Source organism: Amblyraja radiata, chromosome 46 (genome assembly GCF_010909765.2).
Source record: "Amblyraja radiata isolate CabotCenter1 chromosome 46, sAmbRad1.1.pri, whole genome shotgun sequence".
NCBI lineage: Eukaryota > Metazoa > Chordata > Chondrichthyes > Rajiformes > Rajidae > Amblyraja > Amblyraja radiata.
Genome location: NC_046001.1, coordinates 3345547 through 3367929, shown reverse-complemented (window position 1 = coordinate 3367929; position 22383 = coordinate 3345547). Strand labels below are relative to the sequence as shown.

General features: G+C 50.0%; 1 protein-coding gene across 1 annotated transcript in view; it reads left to right on the top strand.

Annotated features, from left to right (window-relative positions):
• The window catches only part of LOC116968748 (solute carrier family 26 member 10), a gene marked incomplete at its 3' end in the record, with an annotated part of 30530 nt that extends 8197 nt beyond the window's left edge, over positions 1–22333 (top strand). The window contains exons 5-15 of the mRNA XM_033015556.1: positions 15–167; positions 1588–1670; positions 3394–3541; positions 5794–5907; positions 7980–8057; positions 9524–9619; positions 13307–13413; positions 17237–17306; positions 18080–18259; positions 20741–20795; positions 22203–22333. Coding sequence (XP_032871447.1) covers positions 15–167; positions 1588–1670; positions 3394–3541; positions 5794–5907; positions 7980–8057; positions 9524–9619; positions 13307–13413; positions 17237–17306; positions 18080–18259; positions 20741–20795; positions 22203–22333 — 1215 coding nt within the window. The remainder of the gene's footprint in view (positions 1–14; positions 168–1587; positions 1671–3393; positions 3542–5793; positions 5908–7979; positions 8058–9523; positions 9620–13306; positions 13414–17236; positions 17307–18079; positions 18260–20740; positions 20796–22202) is intronic.
• Between the last annotated feature and the right edge of the window lie 50 nt (positions 22334–22383).

The following is a 22383-nucleotide window of genomic DNA, read 5'->3' as shown; positions in this document are numbered from 1 at the left end:
CTTTCTTTTCTCAGACGCTGGCATCTTTGCTCGGAGCTCTCTCCATGACAAACATAGTCGAGCTGATCATTTCTCTCATTTGCCTCGGCGTGCTCATTCCGATGAAAGAGATCAACAGCCGGTTCAGACAGAAATTCAGGACCCCCATCCCTATCGAGATCATCGTGGTGAGAAGACGTCTGCAGGTGCTGTAATATTCTCTGCAATAAAGTCCGAAGAAGGGTCTCGACCCGAAACGTCGCCCGTTTCTTCCCTCCAGAGATGCTGCCTGTCCTGCTGAGTTATGCCCCTGTCCCACTAATGCCCCTGTCCCACTTAGGAAACCTGAACGGAAACCTCTGGAGACTTTGCGCCCCACCCAAGGTTTCCGTGCGGTTCCCGGAGGTTGCAGGTAGTGGAAGCAGGTAGGGAGACTGACAAAAACCTCCGGGAACTGCATGGAAACCTTGGGTGGGGCGCAAAGTCTCCAGAGGTTTACATTCAGGTTTCCTAAGTGGGACAGGGGCGTAACTCCAGCATTTTGTGTCTATTTTGCTGTAATATTCCTTGACAGAAGCATCGGACGTGACTGTGAGTGTGTAAGACCCAGTGTGCCAGTATCTCTTATGCTTGTTTAAGGGCGTGCACCCGAAGTGTTTCTCATGCTTCTGCAGGAGACCATTCAGCCCATCGAGTATAGTTTAGTTTAGTTTAGAGATACAACGCGGAAACAGGCCCTTCATCCCACCGAGTCCGGGCCACTCAGCGATCCCCGCACACTAACACTATCCTACACACACTAGGGACAATTTACATTTATACCAAGCCAATTAGCCGACAAACCTGTACGTCTTTGGAGTGTGGGAGGAAACCGGAGATCCCGGAGAAAACCCACACGGGTCATGGGGAGAACGTGCAAACTCCGTACAGACAGCAGCTGTAGTCAGGATGGAACGGGGATCTCTGGCGCTGTGAGGCAGCAACTCTACCGCTGCACCACCCTGCCTCCACTGTGTTGTAGAGAGGTTGTACCCCCTCTCTTCAAGTGACAGAGGGGAGCACTTGGGGCCTGACCCAGCTTCAGTTAGATCAGTCTGTAATGATCACACAATCTCCTCCTCAAGGGTCTTGTTGCTTAAGGGTTAAATGTTGGCACAGATGCTTCAGGCAAGGGAATGGTGAAAGGAGTTTAATGCAGATAAGTGCGAGATGTCGCATTTTGGAAAGTCAAACTAGGGCAGGTCCTTCACAGTGAATGGCAGGGCCCTTGGGAATGTTGTAGAGCAGAGGGAAGATAGACACAAAAAGCTGGAGTAACTCAGCGGGACCGGCAGCATCTCTGGAGAGAAGGAATGGGTGACGTTTCGGGTCGAGACCCTTCTTCAGACTGAGGATGGGTGACGTTTCAGGTCGAGACCCTTCTGGTATTGCTGTACTGGTTTTCACCAAGGCCACAGTTAACAATGGCCTGTCTCCTTCACCATCGTGACATATCTTTCATTCGTTTGTTCTCCTGTAGATCTCTCATTTTCATTTCACCCCCCCGACTCTCTAAGTGTTCCATGTTTCTATATTTCTACGTTAACCATGCACTCTTCTTTTTAACAGCTTATCGTGGCTACTGCTGTTACCTTTGCAACATCACTTGACAAGTGCTGCAATGTCCAGATTGTGGGGCACATTCCTGCAGGGTGAGTGAGTGTATCTGTCTCAAAGAGATTAAAGTCACGGTGGGGGAAAATGGTGCGACTATTCCCACGAGAGACTTGTGAGTTGGGTTTTGTGACTTGTGCTCAATGGATCATATTACCTTGGAGAAAACATACCGAGATACAGCACGGAAACAGGCCCTTCGGCCCATCGACCTGCACACTAGCATTATCCTACACACTAGGGACAATTTACGATCTTTACTGAAGCCAATTAACCTTTAGTCTCAGTCCGCAATAACCTACCTGAACTCCTGGTGGCTCAGCACTTCAACTCCCCCTCCCATTCCCAATCCGACCTCTCTGTCCTGGGTCTCCTCCATTGCCAGAGTGAGCACCAGCGGAAATTGGAGGAACAGCACCTCATATTCCGTCTGGGGACCTTGCGTCCGGATGGCATTAACATTGAATTCTCCCAATTTTGCTAGCCCTTGCTGTCTCCACCCCTTCCTTAACCCTCTAGCTGTCTCCTCCCACCCTCCCATCCGCCCGCCCTCGGGCTCCTCCTCCTCCTCCCCTTTTCCTTCCTTCTCCCACCCCGCCCCCCATCAGTCTGAAGAAGGGTTTCGGCCCGAAACGTCGCCTATTTCCTTCGCTCCATAGATGCTGCTGCACCCGCTGAGTTTCTCCAGCAATTTTGTGTACCTTCGATCTTCCAGCATCTGCAGTTCCTTTTTGAACCTTTTAGTTTAGTTTAGTTTAGAGATACAGCGCAGAAACAGGCCTTTCACCCACCGAGTCCGTGCCGACCAGCGATCCCCGCACACTGTCACCTTCCTACACACACTAGGGACAATTTACAACTTTACCAAGCCAATCAGCCTACAAACCCGCACGTCTTTGGAGTGTGGGAGGAAACCGGAGCACCCGGAGAAAACTAGGTCTCTCTTGAAAGCATCCAAAGAACTGGCCTCCACCGCTCCCTGAGGCAGAGAATTCCACAGACTCACCACTCTCTGTGAGAAAAAGTGTTTCCTCGTCTCCGTTCTAAATGGCTTACTCCGTATTCTTAAACTGTGTGTGTGGCCCCTGGTTCTGGTCTCCCCCAACATCGGGAACATGTTTCCTGCCTCTAGCGTGTCCAAGCCCTTAACAATCTTATATGTTTCAATGAGATCCCCTCTCATTCTTCTGAACTCCAGAGTGTACAAGCCCAGCTGCTCCATTCTCTCAGCATATGACAGTCCCGCCATCCCGGGAATTAACCTGGTGAACCTACGGGGCACTCCCTCAATAGCAAGAATGTCCTTCCTCAAATTAGGGGATCAAAACTGCACACAATACTCCAGGTGTGGTCTCACTAGGGCCCTGTACAACTGCAGAAGGACCTCTTTGCTCCTATACTTGACTCCTCTTGTTCTAAAGGCCAACATGCCATTGGCTTTCTTCACTGCCTGCTGTACCTGCATGCTTACTTTCATAGACTGATGAACAAGGACCCCCAGATCCCGTTGTACTTCCCCTTTTCCCAACTTGACGCCATTTAGAGAGTAATCTGCCTTCCTGTTTTTGATAGTCCGAGGGTCTCCAGTGAGGTGGATAGTAGTTCCGCACTGTACAACTTTACCATAGGAAACAGACGAATGCCTCCGAGAATGTCGGAAGAATTATTGCCCAGTTCTAGTTTTGCTTTGTATTTAACAATTTTTTTAAAAATTCTGAATGATTTGATTTTTTAAATATGCGACATTTTTTTTCGCCTCAGATTTCCGAGCCCTCAGATGCCGGCTCTGGACAGGATCCCGAGTCTGATTGGAGACACAGTGGCGATTACCTTCGTTGGCTATGCTGTGTCTGTATCGCTGGCCATGATATATGCGGACAAGCACAGATACACCATCGACCCCAACCAGGTGCGTCATCCCAGGTCATAGAGCGTTCCTTCAATCAATCAATCAATCAATCAATCAAGCACTTTATTCATCCCCGAGGGGCAATTTAAAAGGGCGCATTACAGTAGCTTTTAAAAAAAAAAGAAAGGGACGCAATCAACGAAGAGACAAACATTCAAAGCTACTCTGTGCACCAACCGGTCGACCGCACGAGCAGTGACCCGGCAAGGATTGGGTTGTCAGCAGCGATACAATAATAAAGAACACACAAAATGTAACACAAACATCCACCACAGCATTCATCACTGTGGTGGAAGGCACAAAAATTTGGCCAGTCCTCCTCTATTTCCCCCCCCGTGGACAGGACCAGAGTCCAGTCAGTCCAGGATCGGCTCTTCCTAACCGGAGACCGCGGCTTTAGATTGTTGTAGGCCGCAGGCCGGCGGTCAAGATTTAAAGTCCCCGCCGCAGCCAGAAGCACCGTAGACTGCAGGGCCGGCGGTCGAAGCTCCCCTCCAGGGGTGATGGTAAGTCCATGCCGGCCCGCGGTAGAAGTTGGCCGCGGGCCGGCAGTGATGGCTTCTTCTTCCCCCGGGTCCCCCACGAGGGATCCCGGGTTGTAGACGCCGCACCAGCTGGAGCTGTGCAGACCGCGGCTTCAGGCTGCGACTTCAGGCTGCCGGCTGCCCCGGGCCAGCGAAATGGAGCGCTCCCCTCCAGCGAGCCCCAGCGAGGGTTCACCCGCTCCACGCCGAGAGTCCACGCTGCGCCCGCCGCTGAAGCCCCAGGCACGTCTCCGGGAAAGGCCGCGCCGATCCTTGATGTTAGGCAACGGGGGAGGCGACCTGGAAAAAGTCGCCCCTCCATGGAGGAGGCGACCGAAGCGGTTTCCCCCTTACCCCCCCCCCCCCCACACCACCCCCCACACAAAACACACAACAAACATTAAATACACACTTTAAAACATACTAAAAAACAAAAAAAAGTTGAAAAAACTGACGCGCTGCTGACATGGCTGCTGCCAGAACAGCGCCCCCGGAGTACATGCCATGTTTAAGAAGGAACTGCAGATGCTGGAAATCGATTGACTCAGCTTGTACTCGCTAGAATTTAGAAGATTGAGGGGGGATCTTATAGAAACTTACAAAATTCTTAAGGGGTTGGACAGGCTAGATGCAGGAAGATTGTTCCCGATGTTGGGGAAGTCCAGAACAAGGGGTCACAGTTTAAGGATAAGGGGGAAATCTTTTAGGACCGAGATGAGAAAAACATTTTTCACACAGAGAGTGGTGAATCTGTGGAATTCTCTGCCACAGAAGGTAGTTGAGGCCACAGTTCATTGGCAATATTTAAGAGGGAGTTAGATGTGGCCCTTGTGGCTAAAGGGATCAGGGGGTATGGAGAGAAGGCAGGTACAGGATACTGAGTTGGATGATCAGCCATGATCATATTGAATGGCGGCGCAGGCTCGAAGGGCCGAATGGCCTACTCCTGCACCTATTTTCTATGTTTCTATGAAGGTAGACACAAAATGCTGGAGAAACTCAGCGAGTGAGGCAGCATCTATGGAGCGAAGGAAATGGGCAACGTTTCGGGTCGAGACCCTTTTTCAGACTGAAGATTTACGGGGGGGTGTCGCCAGGACTAGAGGGCCTGAGCTACAGGGAGAGGTTGAGCAGGCTGGGTCTCTATTCCCTAGAGCGCAGGAGGATGAGGGGTGATCTTATAGAGGTGTACAAAATCATGAGAGGAATAGATCGGGTAGATGCACAGAGTCTCTTGCCCACAGTAGGGGAATCAAGGACCAGAGGACATAGGTTCAAGGCGAAGGGGAAAAGATTTAATAGGAATCTGAGGGGTAACTTTCTCACTCAAAGGGTGGTGGGTGTATGGAACGAGCTGCTGGAGGAGGTAGTTGTGGCTGGGACTATCCCAACGTTTAAGAAACAGTTGGACAGGTACATGGATAGGACAAGTTTGGAGGGATATGGACCAAGCGCAGGCAAGTGGGACTAGTGTAGCTGGAACGAGCTGCCAGAGGAGGTAGTTGAGGCTGGGACTATCCCAACGTTTAAGAAACAGTTAGACAGGTACATGGATAGGACAGGTTTGGGGGGATATGGACCAAATGCTGGCGGGTGGGACTAGTGTAGATTGGACATTGTTGGTCGGTGTGGGTAAGACGGGCCGAAGGGCCTGTTTCCACACTGTATCACTCTATGACCCTTCTTTTGATTGCAGACTTCAGACTCATTTCTGTCTTTATTCCACAGGAGCTGCTAGCCCATGGCATTTCCAACACCATCTCCTCCCTCTTCACCTGTTTCCCAAGCTCAGCTTCCCTGGCTACCAGTAACATCCTCGAAAGCGCAGGCAGCCACACACAGGTGAGAGCTCGGAGAGTTCAAGGCCGCGGGGGCCTGAGAGATGATGACACCGTACGCCCGCTCTCCATTGCTTAAATCCCGGGCGTGGTTGTGGGAGAAGGGAGCTCTGAGTCAACAAAGAAGCTATGTTCATCAAGGAAGAACATTCACTCAAAAGAAATGCTCAGTTAATGCACAGAAGTGATCATCTACAGGAAGACATAGAAACATAGACAATAGGTGCAGGAGGAGGCCATTCAGCCCTTCGAGCCTGCACCGCCATTCATTGTGATCATGGCTGATCGTCCCCAATCAATAACCCGTTCCTGCCTTCTCCCCATATCCCTTGACTCCACTAGCCCCTAGAGCTCTATCTAACTCTCTCTTAAATCCATCCAGTGACTTGGCCTCCACTGCCCTCTGTGGCAGGGAATTCCACAAATTCACAACCCTCTGGGTGAAAACTTTTTTTCTCACCTCAGTCCTAAATGGCCTCCCCTTTATTCTAAGACTGTGTGGCCCCTGGTTCTGGACTCGCCCAACATTGGGAACATATTTCCTGCATCTAGCTTGTCCAGTCCTTTTATAATTTTATATGTTTCTATAAGAGCCACCCCCTCATCCTTCTAAACTCCAGTGAATACAAGCCTAGTCTTTTCAATCTTTCCTCATACGACAGTCCCGCCATCCCTGGGATCAATCTCGTGAACCTACACTGCACTGCCTCAATCACAAGGATGTCCTTCCTCAAATTAGGAAGACAAAGATATACCGTAAATAAGTTTATAAGTTCTTGGAGCAGGATGAGGCCATTCGGCCCATCAAGTCTACTCCGCCATTCAATAATGGTTGATCTATCTCTCCCTCCTAACACCATTCTCCTGCCTTCTCACCATAACCCCTGACACCCGTACTAGACTCCACCTTAAGAATATCTGGCCTCCTTGAGTTGACCTCCACAGCCGTCTGTGGGAATTAATTCTGCCGATTCACCAACCTCTCACCAAAGAAATTCCTCCTCATCTCCTTTCTAAAGGTACATCTTTTTATTCTGAGGCTGTGTCCTCTGTTCCTAGACTCTCCCACTAGTGAAAACATCCTCTCCACATCCACTCTCTCCAGGCCTTTCACGATTCGGTACGTTTCAATGAGGTCTCCCCCTCGTCCTTCTAAACTCCAGCGAGTACAGGCCCAGTGCCGTCAAATGCTCATCATATGTTAACCCACTCATTCCTGGGATCATTCTCGCAAAACTCCTCTGGACCCTCTCCAGAGCTAGCACATCCTTCCTCAGATACGGCCTTAAATATGGCGTTTGGTCCGTATCCCTCCAAACCCGTCCTATCCATGTACCTGTCTTAACTGTTTCTGAAACGTTGCGATAGTCCCAGCCTCAACTACCTCCTCTGGCAGCTCGTTCCATACACCCACCACCCTCTGTGTGAAAAAGTTACCCCTCAGATTCCTATTAAATCTTTTCCCCTTCACATTGAAACCAATGGTCCTCGATTCCCCTAATCTGGGCAAGAGACTGTGCGTCTACCCTCTCATGATATGGCCTTACCAGCACTTTATAAAGCCTCAACATTACATCCTTGCTTTCTATTTTAGCCCCGTTCAAAGTCAATGCTAAAATTGCCTTTATCTTCCTGACCATCGACTCAACGTGTGCTTTGACCTTTTTGGGAATCCAGTGATTTTGTAGAGAAAATGCATAGGTGCTCTGACACTGGGGATTTTTAGTTTATTTTTCCTTGCCTGCGATGGTCCTTGCTGGCACACCGCTCGGGCACCTCCTGGGCAGCTGGGAGACCCGGGTCCGATCCTGACTACGGGCGCTGTCTGTGCGGAGTTTGCACGTTCTCCCCGTGACCTGCGTGGGTTTTCTCCGGGATCTCAGCTTTCCTCCCCATGCAGGTTTGTGGGTTAATTGGCTATGGTGTCAATTGTAAATTGCCGAAGTTCCCGGGCTGTATCTCTAAACTAAACAATGTCATCGTTAGAATAAGGTGGGAGCAAATGGTTGGCCAATTGAGCTATCAATGCAGGAGCAGCCACTCTGCTTAATTCTCTGGTATGTTTTGACCTTACAGCTCGCTGGCGTTTTCACGTGTCTCGTTGTCTTGGTGGTGTTACTTCTGATCGGTCCGCTGTTTTACTTCCTACCCAAGGTAAGCAAACTAAACCGATCGGTAAACTCCTTCCGACAATAATGCATTTCAATAGACAATAGACAATAGGTGCAGGAGTAGGCCATTCGGCTCTTCGAAACCAGCGCCGCCATTCACTGTGATCATGGCTGATCATCCCCAATCAGTACCCCGTTCCTGCCTTCTCCCCATATCCCTACCCTAAGAGCTCTATCTAACTCTCTCTTGAAAGCATCCAGAGAATCGGCCTCCACTGCCATCTGAGGCAGAGAATTCCACAGATTCAGGTACAGCAGGCAGTGAAGAAAGCTAATGGCATGTTGGCCTTCATAACAAGAGGAGTTGAGTATAGGAGAAAAGAGGTCCTTCTGCAGTTGTACAGAGGGCCGTGGTGAGACCACACCTGGAGTATTGTGTGCAGTTTTGGTCTCCAAATTAGAGGAAGGATTCAACATCATTCTTCCTTTGTGTTGTTTCGTAAGAATAACAAACAGAGGGATATGGATCATCCCCAATCAGTACCCCGTTCCTGCCTTCTCCCCATATCCCCTGACTCCGCTATCTTTAAGAGCCCTATCTAGCTCTCTCTTGAAAGCATCCAGAGAACCGGCCTCCACCACCCTCTGAGGCAGAGAATTCCACAGACTCACAACTCATTGTGAGAAAAAGTGTTTCCTCGTCTCCGTTCTAAATGGCTTACCCCTTATTCTTAAACTGTGGCCCCTGGTTCTGGACTCCACCAACATCGGGAACATGTTTCCTGCCTCCAGCGTGCCCAAGCCCTTAACAATCTTATATGTTTCAATAAGATATCCTCTCATCCTTCTAAACTCCAGAGTGTACAAGCCCAGCCGCTCCATTCTCTCAGCATATGACAGTCCCGCCATCCCGGGAATTAACCTGGTGAACCTACGCTGCACTGCCTCAAATGTCCTTCCTCAAATTAGGGGACCAAAACTGCACACAATACTCCAGGTGTGGTCTCACCAGGGCCCAATACAACTGCAGAAGGACCTCTTTGCTCCTATACTCGACTTCTCTTGTTGTAAAGGCCAACATGCCATTGGCTTTCTTCACTGCCTGCTGTACCTGCATGCTTACTTTCACTGAATAACAAGGACCTGTTGTACTTCCACTTTTCCCAACTTGACGCCATTTAGATAGTAATCTGCCTTCCTGTTTTTGATTTAGTCCGAGGGTCTCCAGTGAGGTGGATAGTAGTTCCGCACTGCTCTCTGGTTGTGGTAGGATGATTCAGTTGCCTGATAACAACTGGGAAGAAACTGTCTCTGAATCTGGAGCTGTGCGTTCGTTTTCACACTTCTGTACCTCTTGCCTCCAGCCTTTCCAGTTTCTCCTCGTAACTGAAACACCCCATCCCAGGCAAGCAAGGCCCTGGTGAATCCCCTCCGCACCCTCTCCAGTGTGACCACATCCTCTCTGTCGCGTGCTGAGTTAATATCATTGCAAATCTCTTCCCTTTCCAGGCAGTCCTGGCTTGTATTAACATCACCAGCCTGCGGCAGATGTTCCTCCAGTTTCAGGACCTCCCGCAGCTCTGGAGAGTCAGTCGAATGGACTTTGTAAGTCTTCCAACACTGTCTGGCGTAGAACAACACTATCCGGACTAGAATTTAGAAGATTGAGGGGGGATCTTATAGAAACTTACAAGATTCTTAAGGGTACACAAAATTGCTGGGGAAACTCAGCGGGTGCAACAGCATCTATGGAGCGAAGGAAATAGGCGACGTTTCGGGCCGAAACCCTTCTTCAGACTCTCCAGGATTCTTAAGGGGTTGGACAGGCTAGATGCAGGAAGATTGTTCCCGATGTTGGGGAAGTCCAGAACAAGGGGTCACAGTTTAAGGATAAGGGGGAAATCTTTTAGCACCGCGATGAGAAAAACATTTTTCACACGGAGAGTGGTGAATCTGTGGAATTCTCTGCCACAGAAGGTAGTTGAGGCCACAGTTCATTGGCTATATTTAAGAGGGAGTTAGATGTGGCCCTTGTGGCTAAAGGGATCAGGGGGTATGGAGAGAAGGCAAGTACAGGATACTGAGTTGGATGATCAGCCATGATCACATTGAATGGCGGTGCAGGCTCAAAGGGCCAAATGGCCTACTCCTGCACCTATTTTCTATGTTTCTATGTTTAGAAGTGACCTTCTGAGATAGCAGACTCAGGTCAGAAGTTCCCTCTGGAAGCAGTGAGGCACAGGTCAATGGCTGGCCTTCCCAGCTCACCGCCGGCTCTACCTGTGCCTGCATTTACCAGCAGCGGTAGAGTTGCCGCCTCACAGCGCCAGAGACCAGACCCCGATCCTGGCCACGGGTGCTGTCTGTGGGGAGTTTGCACGTTCTCCCCGTCACCTGCGTGGGTTTTCCCCGGTTTCCTCCAACACTCCAAAGACGTGCAGGTCAGTAGGTCAATTGGCTTTGGTATAAATGTAAATTGTCCCTAGTGTGTGAAGGATAGTGTTAGTGTGCGGGGATCGCTAGTCGGCTCGGATTAGTTGGGGTGTCAGGGGTTCTGGGGAGAAGGCGGGAGAATGGGGTTGAGAGGGATAGGGAGATCTGCCACGATTGAATGGCGGAGAATTTTTCTTTTTTTTTTTTTTTTTTTTTTTTTTTTAATTTTATTTTATCAGAAGTAAGTACAATCATATGGCACCAAAGTGCCTAATATATATTTTCATAATACATTTTATGTACAGCTTCTTTTAAAAAAAAATTAAAGAAAGATTAGAATAAGAAAAAGAGATTAGGTAATAATAATAATAATAATGGATGGGATTTATAGAGCGCCTTTCTAATACTCAAGGCGCTTTACATCGCATTATTCCTCAGTCACACTAAAGGATAGAAAGACGTGAGATCTATAGTGTGTGAAGAAAATGAAAAAAGGCAGATGAGTGAAGAAAGTTGAGAAAAGGAAAATAGAAAAAAGAGAATAAAACCAAAAAAGTAAGGAGATCATTGTTTCTAATCTTGACCAACCCTCGTCCAGTCCTGAAACAGTTATTTTTTACAATTGTGTTGCACCATATGATTCCAAAAAGACGACAAATGGAGACCAACTCGGTCTGATGTGTCCATTAGGAGGAATCGCATTTCCTCAAGATGTGCGGTGTCCAACGTACTTGTGCGGAGGATACTTGACGGGCAGAATGGCGGGACGAAGTTCTGCTCTTATCACATATGAACTTACGAAATTTTGTTTTTAAATCAGCCATCTCTAAACAGAGCTACAGTGGCGCAGCGGGTAGAGCTGCTGCCTCACAGCGCCAGAGACCCGGGTTCCATCCTGACCTCTGGTGCTGTCTGTGTGGAGTTTGCACGTTCTCCCTGTGACCGCGTGGGTTTCCTCCGGGTGCTCTGGTTTCCTCCCACATCCCAAAGAGGTTAATCGCCCGTCTGTAAATTGCCCCCCCTAGTGTGTAGGGAGGGGATTTCGTCTTCTTGCGAATGAAACATAAATAAACCAAAGGAGTAGTTAGATCTCAAGCCAGGTGTTGAGCAGCCAGATTGTTGTCTCTGTTGGCGTCGATGTCTGCCAGGCCCTGACACAGCTCCATTTGGTGGGTGGTAGAGCGGGCGCCCAGAGATGACATGGTTGGCTGTCTGTTGTTCTGCTCCACATTCACAGGCTGGGCTCTGGCGGAGGGAGTCCCCATCTCCACACGCTGCCATTAGAAACATAGAAAATAGGTGCAGGAGGAGGCCATTCGGCCCTTCGAGCCAGCACCGCCATTCATTGTGATCATGGCTGATCGTCCCCAATCAATAACCCGTGCCTGCCTTCTCCCCATATCCCTTGACTCCACTAGCCCCTAGAGCTCTATCTTATGCCCCTGTCCCACTTAGGAAACCTGAACGGAAACCTCTGGAGACTTTGCGCCCCACCCAAGGTTTCCGTGCGGTTCCCGGAGGTTTTTGTCAGTCTCCCTACCTGCTTCCACTACCTGCAACCTCCGGCAACTACCTGCAACCTCCGGGAACCGCACGGAAACCTTGGGTGGGTGCAAAGTCTCCAGAGGTTTCCGTTCAGGTTTCCTAAGTGGGACAGGGGCATAACTCTCTCTTAAATCCCTCCAGTGACTTGGCCTCCACTGCCCTCTGTGGCAGGGAATTCCACAAATTTACCACTCTCTGGGTGAAAAAGTTTTTTCTCACCTCAGTCTTAAATGACCTCCCCTTTATTCTAAGACTGTGTGGCCCCTGGTTCTGGACTCGCCCAACACTGGGAACATTTTTCCTGCATCTAGCTTGTCCAGTCCTCTTATAATTTTATTTGTTTTTTTATATTTTTATGTTGAAACGTCCAACCCAAGTACTAAGTCTGTTGAGCTTCACCCATGCTCCTCTGGGGAGGTGAGATCCTGGACAGCTTTTATCTGGTGATGAGATGTAGCTGTGTAATGGAGATGAGGTTGCCTTCCACTCCTGTGACCACTAGGTGGACGAGAAAGTGGGATAGCATAGAACTAGTGTGAAAGGGTGATCGATGGTCGGTGTGGAATCGGTGGGCCGGAGGGCCTGTTTCCGTGCTGTATCTCTAAACTAGAAAGTTGCACTGGAGCTGTAACTCCTCTACCATGGAGTCCTGTAAGGCATCACCTTCCCTGAGGTAGACAAAAATGCTGGAGAAACTCAGCAGGTGAGGTAGCATCGATGTAGCGAAAGAAATAGGCAACGTTTCGGGTCGAGACTCTTCTTCAGGGGGGGGGGGGGAGAGGGGAAAGAAGAAAGGAAGAGGTGGATCCAGTGGGCTGAGGGAGAGCTGGGAAGGGGAGGAGAAAGTAGGGACTACCTGAAATTAGAGAAGTCAATGTTCATGCCACTGGGGTGCAGACTGCCCAAGCGGAATATGAGGTGCTGCTCCTCCAATTTACGGTGGGCCTCACTCTGGCCATAGAGGAGGCCCAGGACAGAAAGGTCGGATTGGGAATAGGATGGGAGTTGAAGTGCTGAGCCACCGGGAGATCAGGTTGGTTATTGCGAACCGAGCGGAGGTGTTGGGCGAAGCGATCGCCAAGCCTACGCTTGGTCTCACCGATGTAGATCAGCTGACATCTAGAGCGGCGGATGCAATAGATGAGGTCGGAGGAGATGCAGGTGAACCCGTGCCGCACCTGGAACGACTGCTTGGGTCCTTGGATGGAGTCGAGCGGGGGAGGTAAAGCGACAAGTGTAGCATTTCTTGCGGTTGCCTGAACCTTCCCTGAGGCTGGTTTAATCCTCCTTAATCACCCCTCTATCTTCCTCCAGATGGTGTGGGTGGTCACATGGCTGGCCGTGATCACCCTCAATGCCGACCTTGGACTTGCCGTGGGGGTGGTCTTCTCCATGATGACCGTGATCTACCGCACTCAGAGGTACCGTGACCCTGCGCCGCGCCTTACTTAGCGCCAGGTGCGCCGGCGAGCTTTCAAACCTGCCCTCCTCCGGTGAGGACGGATCTCCGGAGAGGAGGAACGAGTGGCATTTTGGGTCCAGACCCTTCTTCAGACTGCGGTTCGGGGGGGGGGGGGGGAAGAGGGGGTCCGTGGGGGAATTCTCTGCCTCAGAGGCCGGTTCTCTGGATGCTTTCAAGAGAGAGCTAGATAGGGCTCTTAAAAATAGCGGAGACAGGGGATATGGGGAGAAGGCAGGAACGGGGTACTGATTGGGGATGATCAGCCATGATCACATTGAATGGCGGTGCTGGCTCGAAGGGCCGAATGGCCTCTACTCCTGCACCTATTGTCTACTGTCTATTAAGAGATATAGATGGTGAAGTAGAGAGACACAGTCGACAGATAGTGTGGGTGAGGCCAGGAGCCAGCTCTCGGACACCTCCTCCTACTTATCCTTGGAGCATCACCCCACAGATGAGCACCAGGCCATAATTGCACAGACCCATTTCTGATTCCATCGCTTCCGGCTGTCTCCAACCTCATCGTTCCCCAGCCCCGCACGGCCCTGTTTTACCTTCTCCCCAAAATCCATCAACGCAACTGCCCCGGCAGATCCATTCTTTCTGCCAGCTCTCGTACCTCCACTCCATCCTATCCCCCCCCCCCCCCCCCCCCCCTGTCCAATCTCTCCTGACCTATGTCCAAGATACCAAGATTCTGGGCGGTCCCGGTGGCGAAGCGGTAGAGTTGCTGCCTTACAGCGAATGCAGCGCCGGAGACCCGGGTTCCGTCCCGACTACGGGCGCTGTCTGTACAGAGTTTGTACGTTCTCCCCGCGACCTGCGTGGGTTTTCTCCCAGATCTTCGGTTACCTCCCACACTCCATTTATTTGCAGGTTTGTAGGTTAATTGGCTTGGTAAAATGCTGCCTGCCCACTGAGTTAAAGAGTTCCCACGGTAGACTCACGATACACTAATGTAAACGCACGGGCCACTACGTTCTTACAACGAGTTCAAATGTTTCAATTCTTAACCACAAGAGTAAATTTGACTCGTGGAAAACTTGAAACGTGTTTGATTTTTTACGAGAGTTGACAAGTTTCACGGGTACCTGCCGTTAACGCCACGAGTCGCTAAGTTGCGTCCACGAGGTCCGATGTTACAGCTACGTTAATCGTACGTTATTACCACGAGTTTTAACTCGGGGTACCTCGTGTGTCAACTCGCACCGTGAGACAGATGGCACAATGGGATAAGTGTTCGGCTGGCAACCGGAAGGTAGCCGGTTCGAATCCCGCTTGGCGTGCATACTGTCGTTGTGTCCTTGGGCAAGACACTTCACCCACCTTTGCCTGTGTGTGAATGTGTGTGAGTGATTGGTGGTGGTCGGAGGGGCCGTAGGCGCAGATTGGCAGCCACGCTTCCGTCAGTCTGCCCCAGGGCAGCTGTGGCTACAGAAGTAGCTTACCACCACCGAGTGTGACTGAGGAGTGAATGAATAATGCGATGTAAAGCGCCTTGAGTATTAGAAAGGCGCTATATAAATCCCATCCATTATTATTATTATTATTAAATGTAAAAATTGTCCCTAGTGGGTGTAGGATAGACAATAGACAATAGGTGCAGGAGTAGGCCATTCGGCCCTTCGAGCCAGCACTGCCATTCAATGTGATCATGGCTGATCATCCCAGGATAGTGTTAATGTGCGGGGATCGCTGGTCGGTGTGGACCCGGTGGGCCAAAGGGCCTGTTTCCGCGCTGTATCTCTAAACTAAACTAAACCTCACACACACCTTTGTCTCTTCAATGACTTCCGCTTTCCCAGCACCCACTCCCTCATCGTCACCAGCTATATCTCTCTACGCCATCATCGATATCTCTCGCTCCCATTCCCTGAGCATCGAAGAACTACCAAGGTATTCTGATGCTTTTATAAGAGACCAGCAGGGATCAGGAAATTGTTTATAGTGTTGAGTTTATTGTCACGTGTAACGAGGTACAGTGAAAAGCTGTTGCTGCGTGCTAACCAGTCAGCAGAAAGACTGTACATGATTACAATCGAGCCGTCCACAGTGTACAGATACATGATAAGGGAATAACGTTTAGTGCAAGGTAAAGCCAGTAAAGTCCGATCAAGGATAGTCCGAGGGTCACCAAAGAGGTAGATAGTAGTTCAGCACTGCTCTCTGGTTGTGGTAGGATGGTTCAGTTGCCTGATAACAGCTGGGAAGAAACTGTCTCTGAATCTGGAGGTGTGTGTGTGCGTTCATTTTCACACTTCTGTACCTCTTGCCCGATGGGAGAGGGGAGAAGAGGGAGTGGCCGGGGTGAGACTGGTCCTTGATTGTGCTGCTGGCCTTGAGGTGTAAATGGAGTCAATGGGAGGGAGGTTGGTCTGGGCTGAGTCCACAGTTGCCTCGAGGAGGCCAGCAGGAATCTGGGAATTATCTCTCGAAAACCAGGAATGATCGGTGAACGGTATCTGCATGGGCAAACTAATTCATCGATCACTCAGTTCTCGATGAATTGTATGTTTCTTTGTTCTTCAATCAGTTCGTCAATCTTTGAAACTTTATCAGGAGTGGCTAACAATAGATCAGCCCGTGAATGGCGTGTTTCATTCAATCGAGCCCACTCTGCATTTCAAAGGAGCAATTGCACCCTCTTGTGGTCGAAGAGAGGACCGTCAATAGACACTTGGCCCCATCCTCCCCTTTGACCACAAACAGATACAAAAAGCTGGAGTAACTCAGCGGGACAGGCAGCATCTCTGGAGAGAAGGAATGGGTGAAGTCTCTGGTCGAGACCCTTCTTCAGGGGATGTGTGGGGCAGGTTTTTCTACACGGAGGGTGGTGGGGGCCAGGGTCGGTGAAGGAAGCGATATGTTGGTGGGGTTTAAGAAGATTTTGGATGTGCAGGGAATGGAAGGATATGGATCGCGTGCAGGCAGAGAAGATTAGTCCAGCTTGGCATCATGTTCGGCAGGGACATTGTGGGCCGAAGGGCCTGTTTCTGTGCGGTACTGTTCTACATTGCGTGTACTGAGGGCAAGTGAGACCACACCTGGAGTATTGTGTGCAGTTTTGGTCCCCTAATTTGAGGAAGGACATTCTTGCTATTGAGGGAGCCCAGCGTAGGTTCACCAGGTTAATTCCCGGGATGGCGGGACTGTCATATGATGAGAGAATGGAGCGGCTGGGCTTGTACACTCTGAAGTTTAGAAGAATGAGAGGGGATCTTATTGAAACATATAAGATTATTAAGGGTTTAAGAAGGAACTGCAGGTGCTGGAAAATCGAAGGTGGACAAAAATGCTGGAGAAACTCAGCGGGTGCAGCAGCATCTATGGAGCGAAGGGAATAGGTAAAGTTTCGGGCCAAAACGGTTTGGACACGCTAGAGGCCTGAAACATGTTCCCGATGTTGGGCGAGTCCAGAACCAGGGGCCACACAGTTTAAGAATAAGGAGTAAGCCATTTAGAACGGAGATGAGGAAACACTTTTTCTCACAGAGAGTTGTGAGTCTGTGGAATTCTCTGCCTAAGAGGGCGGTGGAGGCCGGTTCTCTGGATGCTTTCAAGAGAGATTTCAAGGTAGATAGGGCTCTTAATGATAGCGGAGTCAGGGGATATGGGGAGAAGGCAGGAACGGGGTACTGATTGGGGATGATCAGCCATGATCACATTGAATGGTGGTGCTGGTGCTGGCTCGAAGGGCCGAATGGCCTACTCCTGCACCTATTGTGTATTGTCGAAGAAGGTTTCTCTGCTCAACGCTAACCTTGTGAAATTTGGCTTCTCAGGGCTGACTGCTCCATGTTGGGTCGAGCCTCCAACACCGAGATCTACCGACCTGTGGAGGAGAACAGCATGGTAAGTGTGGGGGGGGGGGGGGGGGCGGTGGGGAACCGAGGGATACCCCCCAACCGCCAGCTCAGCCGCGGTGTGCAATGGCCATGCCCACACCGGCGGGCACGCTTGCCAGCCACAGAGCATGGCATCGTTCCACGCCTACCACACTCGTGGGCCTGATGGGAATCTTGTTTTAACAGGGGGATTGCCTTGCCCTGCCAACAAAACTCACCGAATAGTGAAAGGCTATGGGAGTGGATGTAGAGAGGATGTTTCCACTAGTGGGAGAGTCTAGGACCAGAGGGCACAGCCTCAAAATTAAAGGATGTTCTTTTAGGAAGGAGATGAGGAGGAATTTCTTTAGACAGAGGGTGGTGAATCTGTGGGATTCATTGCCACAGGCGGCTGTGGAGGCCACAAGTCAGTGGATATATTTAAGGCAGAGATAGATAGATTCTTGATTAGTACGGGTGTCAGGGGTTATGGGGAGAAGGCAGGAGAATGGGGTTAGGAGGGAGAGATAGATCAGTGATGATTGAATGGCGGAGTAGACTCGATGGGCCGAATGGCCTAATTCTGCTCCTATCACTTACGACCTTATGACCTCTGTGACAAGCGACGGTCCCGAATTCATAAGCTCATACATTCTAGGAGCCGAATGAGTACATTCGGCCCATCTCCTGGGGCACTGCCCTCAGTTTGTGCCCGAGCTCAGCTTCTCACCAGCTCTCCAGGCTGGGTATGTATGTCCTTCCTTCCCATCCGACACTCCAGCTGCTCTCATTCCATTTCAGTGCCACGAAATTCCTGGTCTGAAGATACTGGCTTACAACGCTCCCATTTACTACGGAAACAAAAACTTCTTCCGGGATGCCATGAGCAAGTTAATTGGACTGACTCAGGAAAAGGTCAAAGCAAGGTCAAAGGCCAAGAGGAAAATGGAGAAGATAAACAAGATGACGATCGCCACCATTGTACGTCTGGTTACGTGTCATCCCGTGTGTGTGTGCGCGCGTGTTGTGTGTGTGTGAGTACGTGTTGTGCGTGTGCACGTGTTTGTGTGTCTGTTCTATGTGCACATGGGTTTTTTGTGCGCGTATCATGCTATGTGTGCACATGTTATGTGTGTGTGTGTGTGTTCTATGTGCACATGTGCTTTGCATGCGTGTATGTGTGTTGTGTGTGTGCGTGTACTTTGTTTGCAAGTATTGTGTGTGCACGCATGGTTTGTGTGTGCATGATAAGTGTGCATGCATGTTTTGTGTGGGCACACATTTAGTGTTTTGCGTGTAGGTGTGTTGTGTGTGCGTACCTCTTGTGTGTGCATGTTTTGTGCGCACATGTTTTGCGTGTTTGTGTGTGCATGTGTTTGTGTGTGCGTGTTTTTGTGTGTGCGCGTGTTTCGGATGGCCGTGTGTTTTATGTATGTGCGCGTGTTTTACATGTGTGTGTGTCGGAAGTAGGATTTAAGTCCCAGTCCCCCAGCCTAATGTTGGGAAGCGGGAATTAAAGTAAAGAATAATTTTATGCTTCTAGTTACCATTTGAATTCACACACACACACACGCACACGCACACGCACACACACACGCACTCACATCACGCACACACACACACACACGCACTCACATCACGCACGCACGTACTCACATCACACACACACACACACGTCACACACACACACACGCACACACGCACTGACATCACGCACGCACTCACATCACACACACACACACACACACACACGTCACACGCACACACGCACTCACATCACGCACGCACGTACTCACATCACACACACACACACACGTCACACACACACACGCACACACGCACTCACATCACGCACACACACACACACACGCACTCACATCACGCACGCACTCACATCACACACACACACCCGTCACACACACGCACGCACACACGCACTCACATCACGCACACACACACACACACACGTCACACACACACACGCACTCACATCACGCACACACACGCACTCACATCACGCACTCACATCACGCACACACACACGCACTCACATCACGCACTCACATCACGCACACACACACGCACTCACATCACGCACACACACACGCACTCACATCACGCACTCACATCACGCACACACACACGCACTCACATCACGCACTCACATCACGCACTCACATCACGCACTCACATCACGCACACACACACACACACACGCACTCACATCACGCACTCACATCACGCACACACACACGCACTCACATCACGCACTCACATCACGCACTCACATCACGCACACACACACGCACTCACATCACGCACTCACATCACGCACACACACACGCACTCACATCACGCACTCACATCACGCACACACACACACACACGCACTCACATCACGCACACACACGCACTCACATCACGCACTCACATCACGCACACACACACGCACTCACATCACGCACTCACATCACGCACTCACATCACGCACACACACACGCACTCACATCACGCACTCACATCACGCACACACACACGCACTCACATCACGCACTCACATCACGCACACACACACACACACGCACTCACATCACGCACACACACGCACTCACATCACGCACTCACATCACGCACACACACACGCACTCACATCACGCACTCACATCACGCACACACACACGCACTCACATCACGCACTCACATCACGCACACACACACGCACTCACATCACGCACTCACATCACGCACTCACATCACGCACTCACATCACGCACTCACATCACGCACACACACACGCACTCACATCACGCACTCACATCACGCACACACACACGCACTCACATCACGCACTCACATCACGCACACACACACACACACGCACTCACATCACGCACACACACACACACACACGCACTCACATCACGCACTCACATCACGCACACACACACGCACTCACATCACACACTCACATCACGCACACACACACGCACTCACATCACGCACTCACATCACGCACACACACACACACACGCACTCACATCACGCACACACACACACACACACGCACTCACATCACGCACTCACATCACGCACTCACATCACGCACTCACATCACACACACACGCACGCACTCACACACACACACCACACACACACACACACACACACACACACACACACACACATATATATATATATATACACACACACACACTCACACACATATATATATATATATATATACACTCACACTCACACATACACACACACGCACACACACACGCACTCACATCACGCACACACACACACACACACATATATATATATATATATATATACACACACACACACTCACACACATATATATATATATATATATATATATACACTCACACTCACACATACACACACACTCACACACACACACACCTACAGGGTATAATCTTGTACTTTTATCACCAGGAGAATGGCCTTCCACAATCTGCCAGCTCATTGGACAAAGACACGTCACCGACAGGTAATTAAATGATCAGAGACAGTGGTCTTGGTTTGGAGCCGAGGATCCACCTCAACATTCCCAAGATTTCCGACTGTTCCTGGCCTATCTTTGGGCGCTGGAATCAGTTGCAGCTTTAATATCTGGAGGAATTGTTCATCCCGCCCCCCCAAAAAAAAATCACTATTTTGTCCACGTATTCAATTTCAACCACGGTTGCATCTTCACCGTTTTTCCTTCCTCTTAGACTTCACCCTTGCGGTACAGAATAATCTTTTGAATTGTAGGGCTCTGGGGAGTGTTGTAGAGCAGAGGGATCTCAGAGAGTGCAGGTACATTGTTCCCTGAATAGGGTGGGCAAGAAGCCTTTAGGTACATTGGCCTTCAACAGTCAGGTTATTGGGTTATTAAGTTCGAATATAGAAGGTCACCCTGCTATAGGAATAGTATTTGAGTATAGGAGCAGGGAGGTTCTACTGCAGTTGTACAGGGCCTTGGTGAGACCACACCTGGAGTATTGCGTACAGTTTTGGTCTCCTAATCTGAGGAAAGACATTCTTGCCATGGAGGGAGTACAGAGAAGGTTCACCAGATTGATTCCTGGGATGTCAGGACTTTCATATGAAGAAAGACTGGATAGACTCGGCTTGTACTCGCTAGAATTTAGAAGATTGAGGGGGGATCTTATAGAAACTTACAAAATTCTTAAGGGGTTGGACAGGCTAGATGCAGGAAGATTGTTCCCGATGTTGGGGAAGTCGAGAACAAGGGGTCACAGTTTAAGGATAAGGGGGAAGTCTTTTAGGACCTAGATGAGAAAAAAAAATTTCACACAGAGAGTGGTGAATCTGTGGAATTCTCTGCCACAGAAGGTAGTTGAGGCCAGTTCATTGACTATATTTAAGAGGGAGTTAGATGTGGCCCTTGTGGTTAAAGGGATCAGGGGGTATGGAGAGAAGGCAGGTACAGGATACTGAGTTGGATGATCAGCCATGATCATATTGAATGGCAGTGCAGGCTCGAAGGGCCGAATGGCCTACTGCTGCACCTATTGTCTATGTTTCTATGTTTGCCAACTGTCCCGTATTAGCCGAGACACCCCGTATATTGGGCTAAATTGTTTTGTCAACTCTACCGCTGTGCCACCATGACCACCCTAGAGAGGCACAAGGAAGTTGAAGGAACTGCAGATGCAGGTTTAGAAAAAAAAAGACACAGAATGCTGGAGTATCTCAGCAGGTCAGGCAGCAACTCTGGAGGATATGGGACTGGAAGATGATCAGAGCTCCCGGAATCACTGACATCCTTCGGTGATGTGCAAGTTATTTGAAAGAGCGTTTCAATAGGAGTGAGGGCCGAGAGGTTTGTTGTAAAGATGGACAACTTTTCTTTGAGGAACTAACGTGTACATTGTGCTTTGTCTGACAGGGAGTCAACAGGAAAGGATTCAGTCGGTGGTCATCGACTGCAGCAGCATCATATTCATTGACACAGCAGGAGCTAGACTGTTTGTTCAGGTACGTCTCCAGCAGCACCAGAGGGTGCTGGATCTGGTGAACCTCCTCTGTGAAGCCTCCACATCCTTCCTGCAGTGGGGGCGACCAGAACT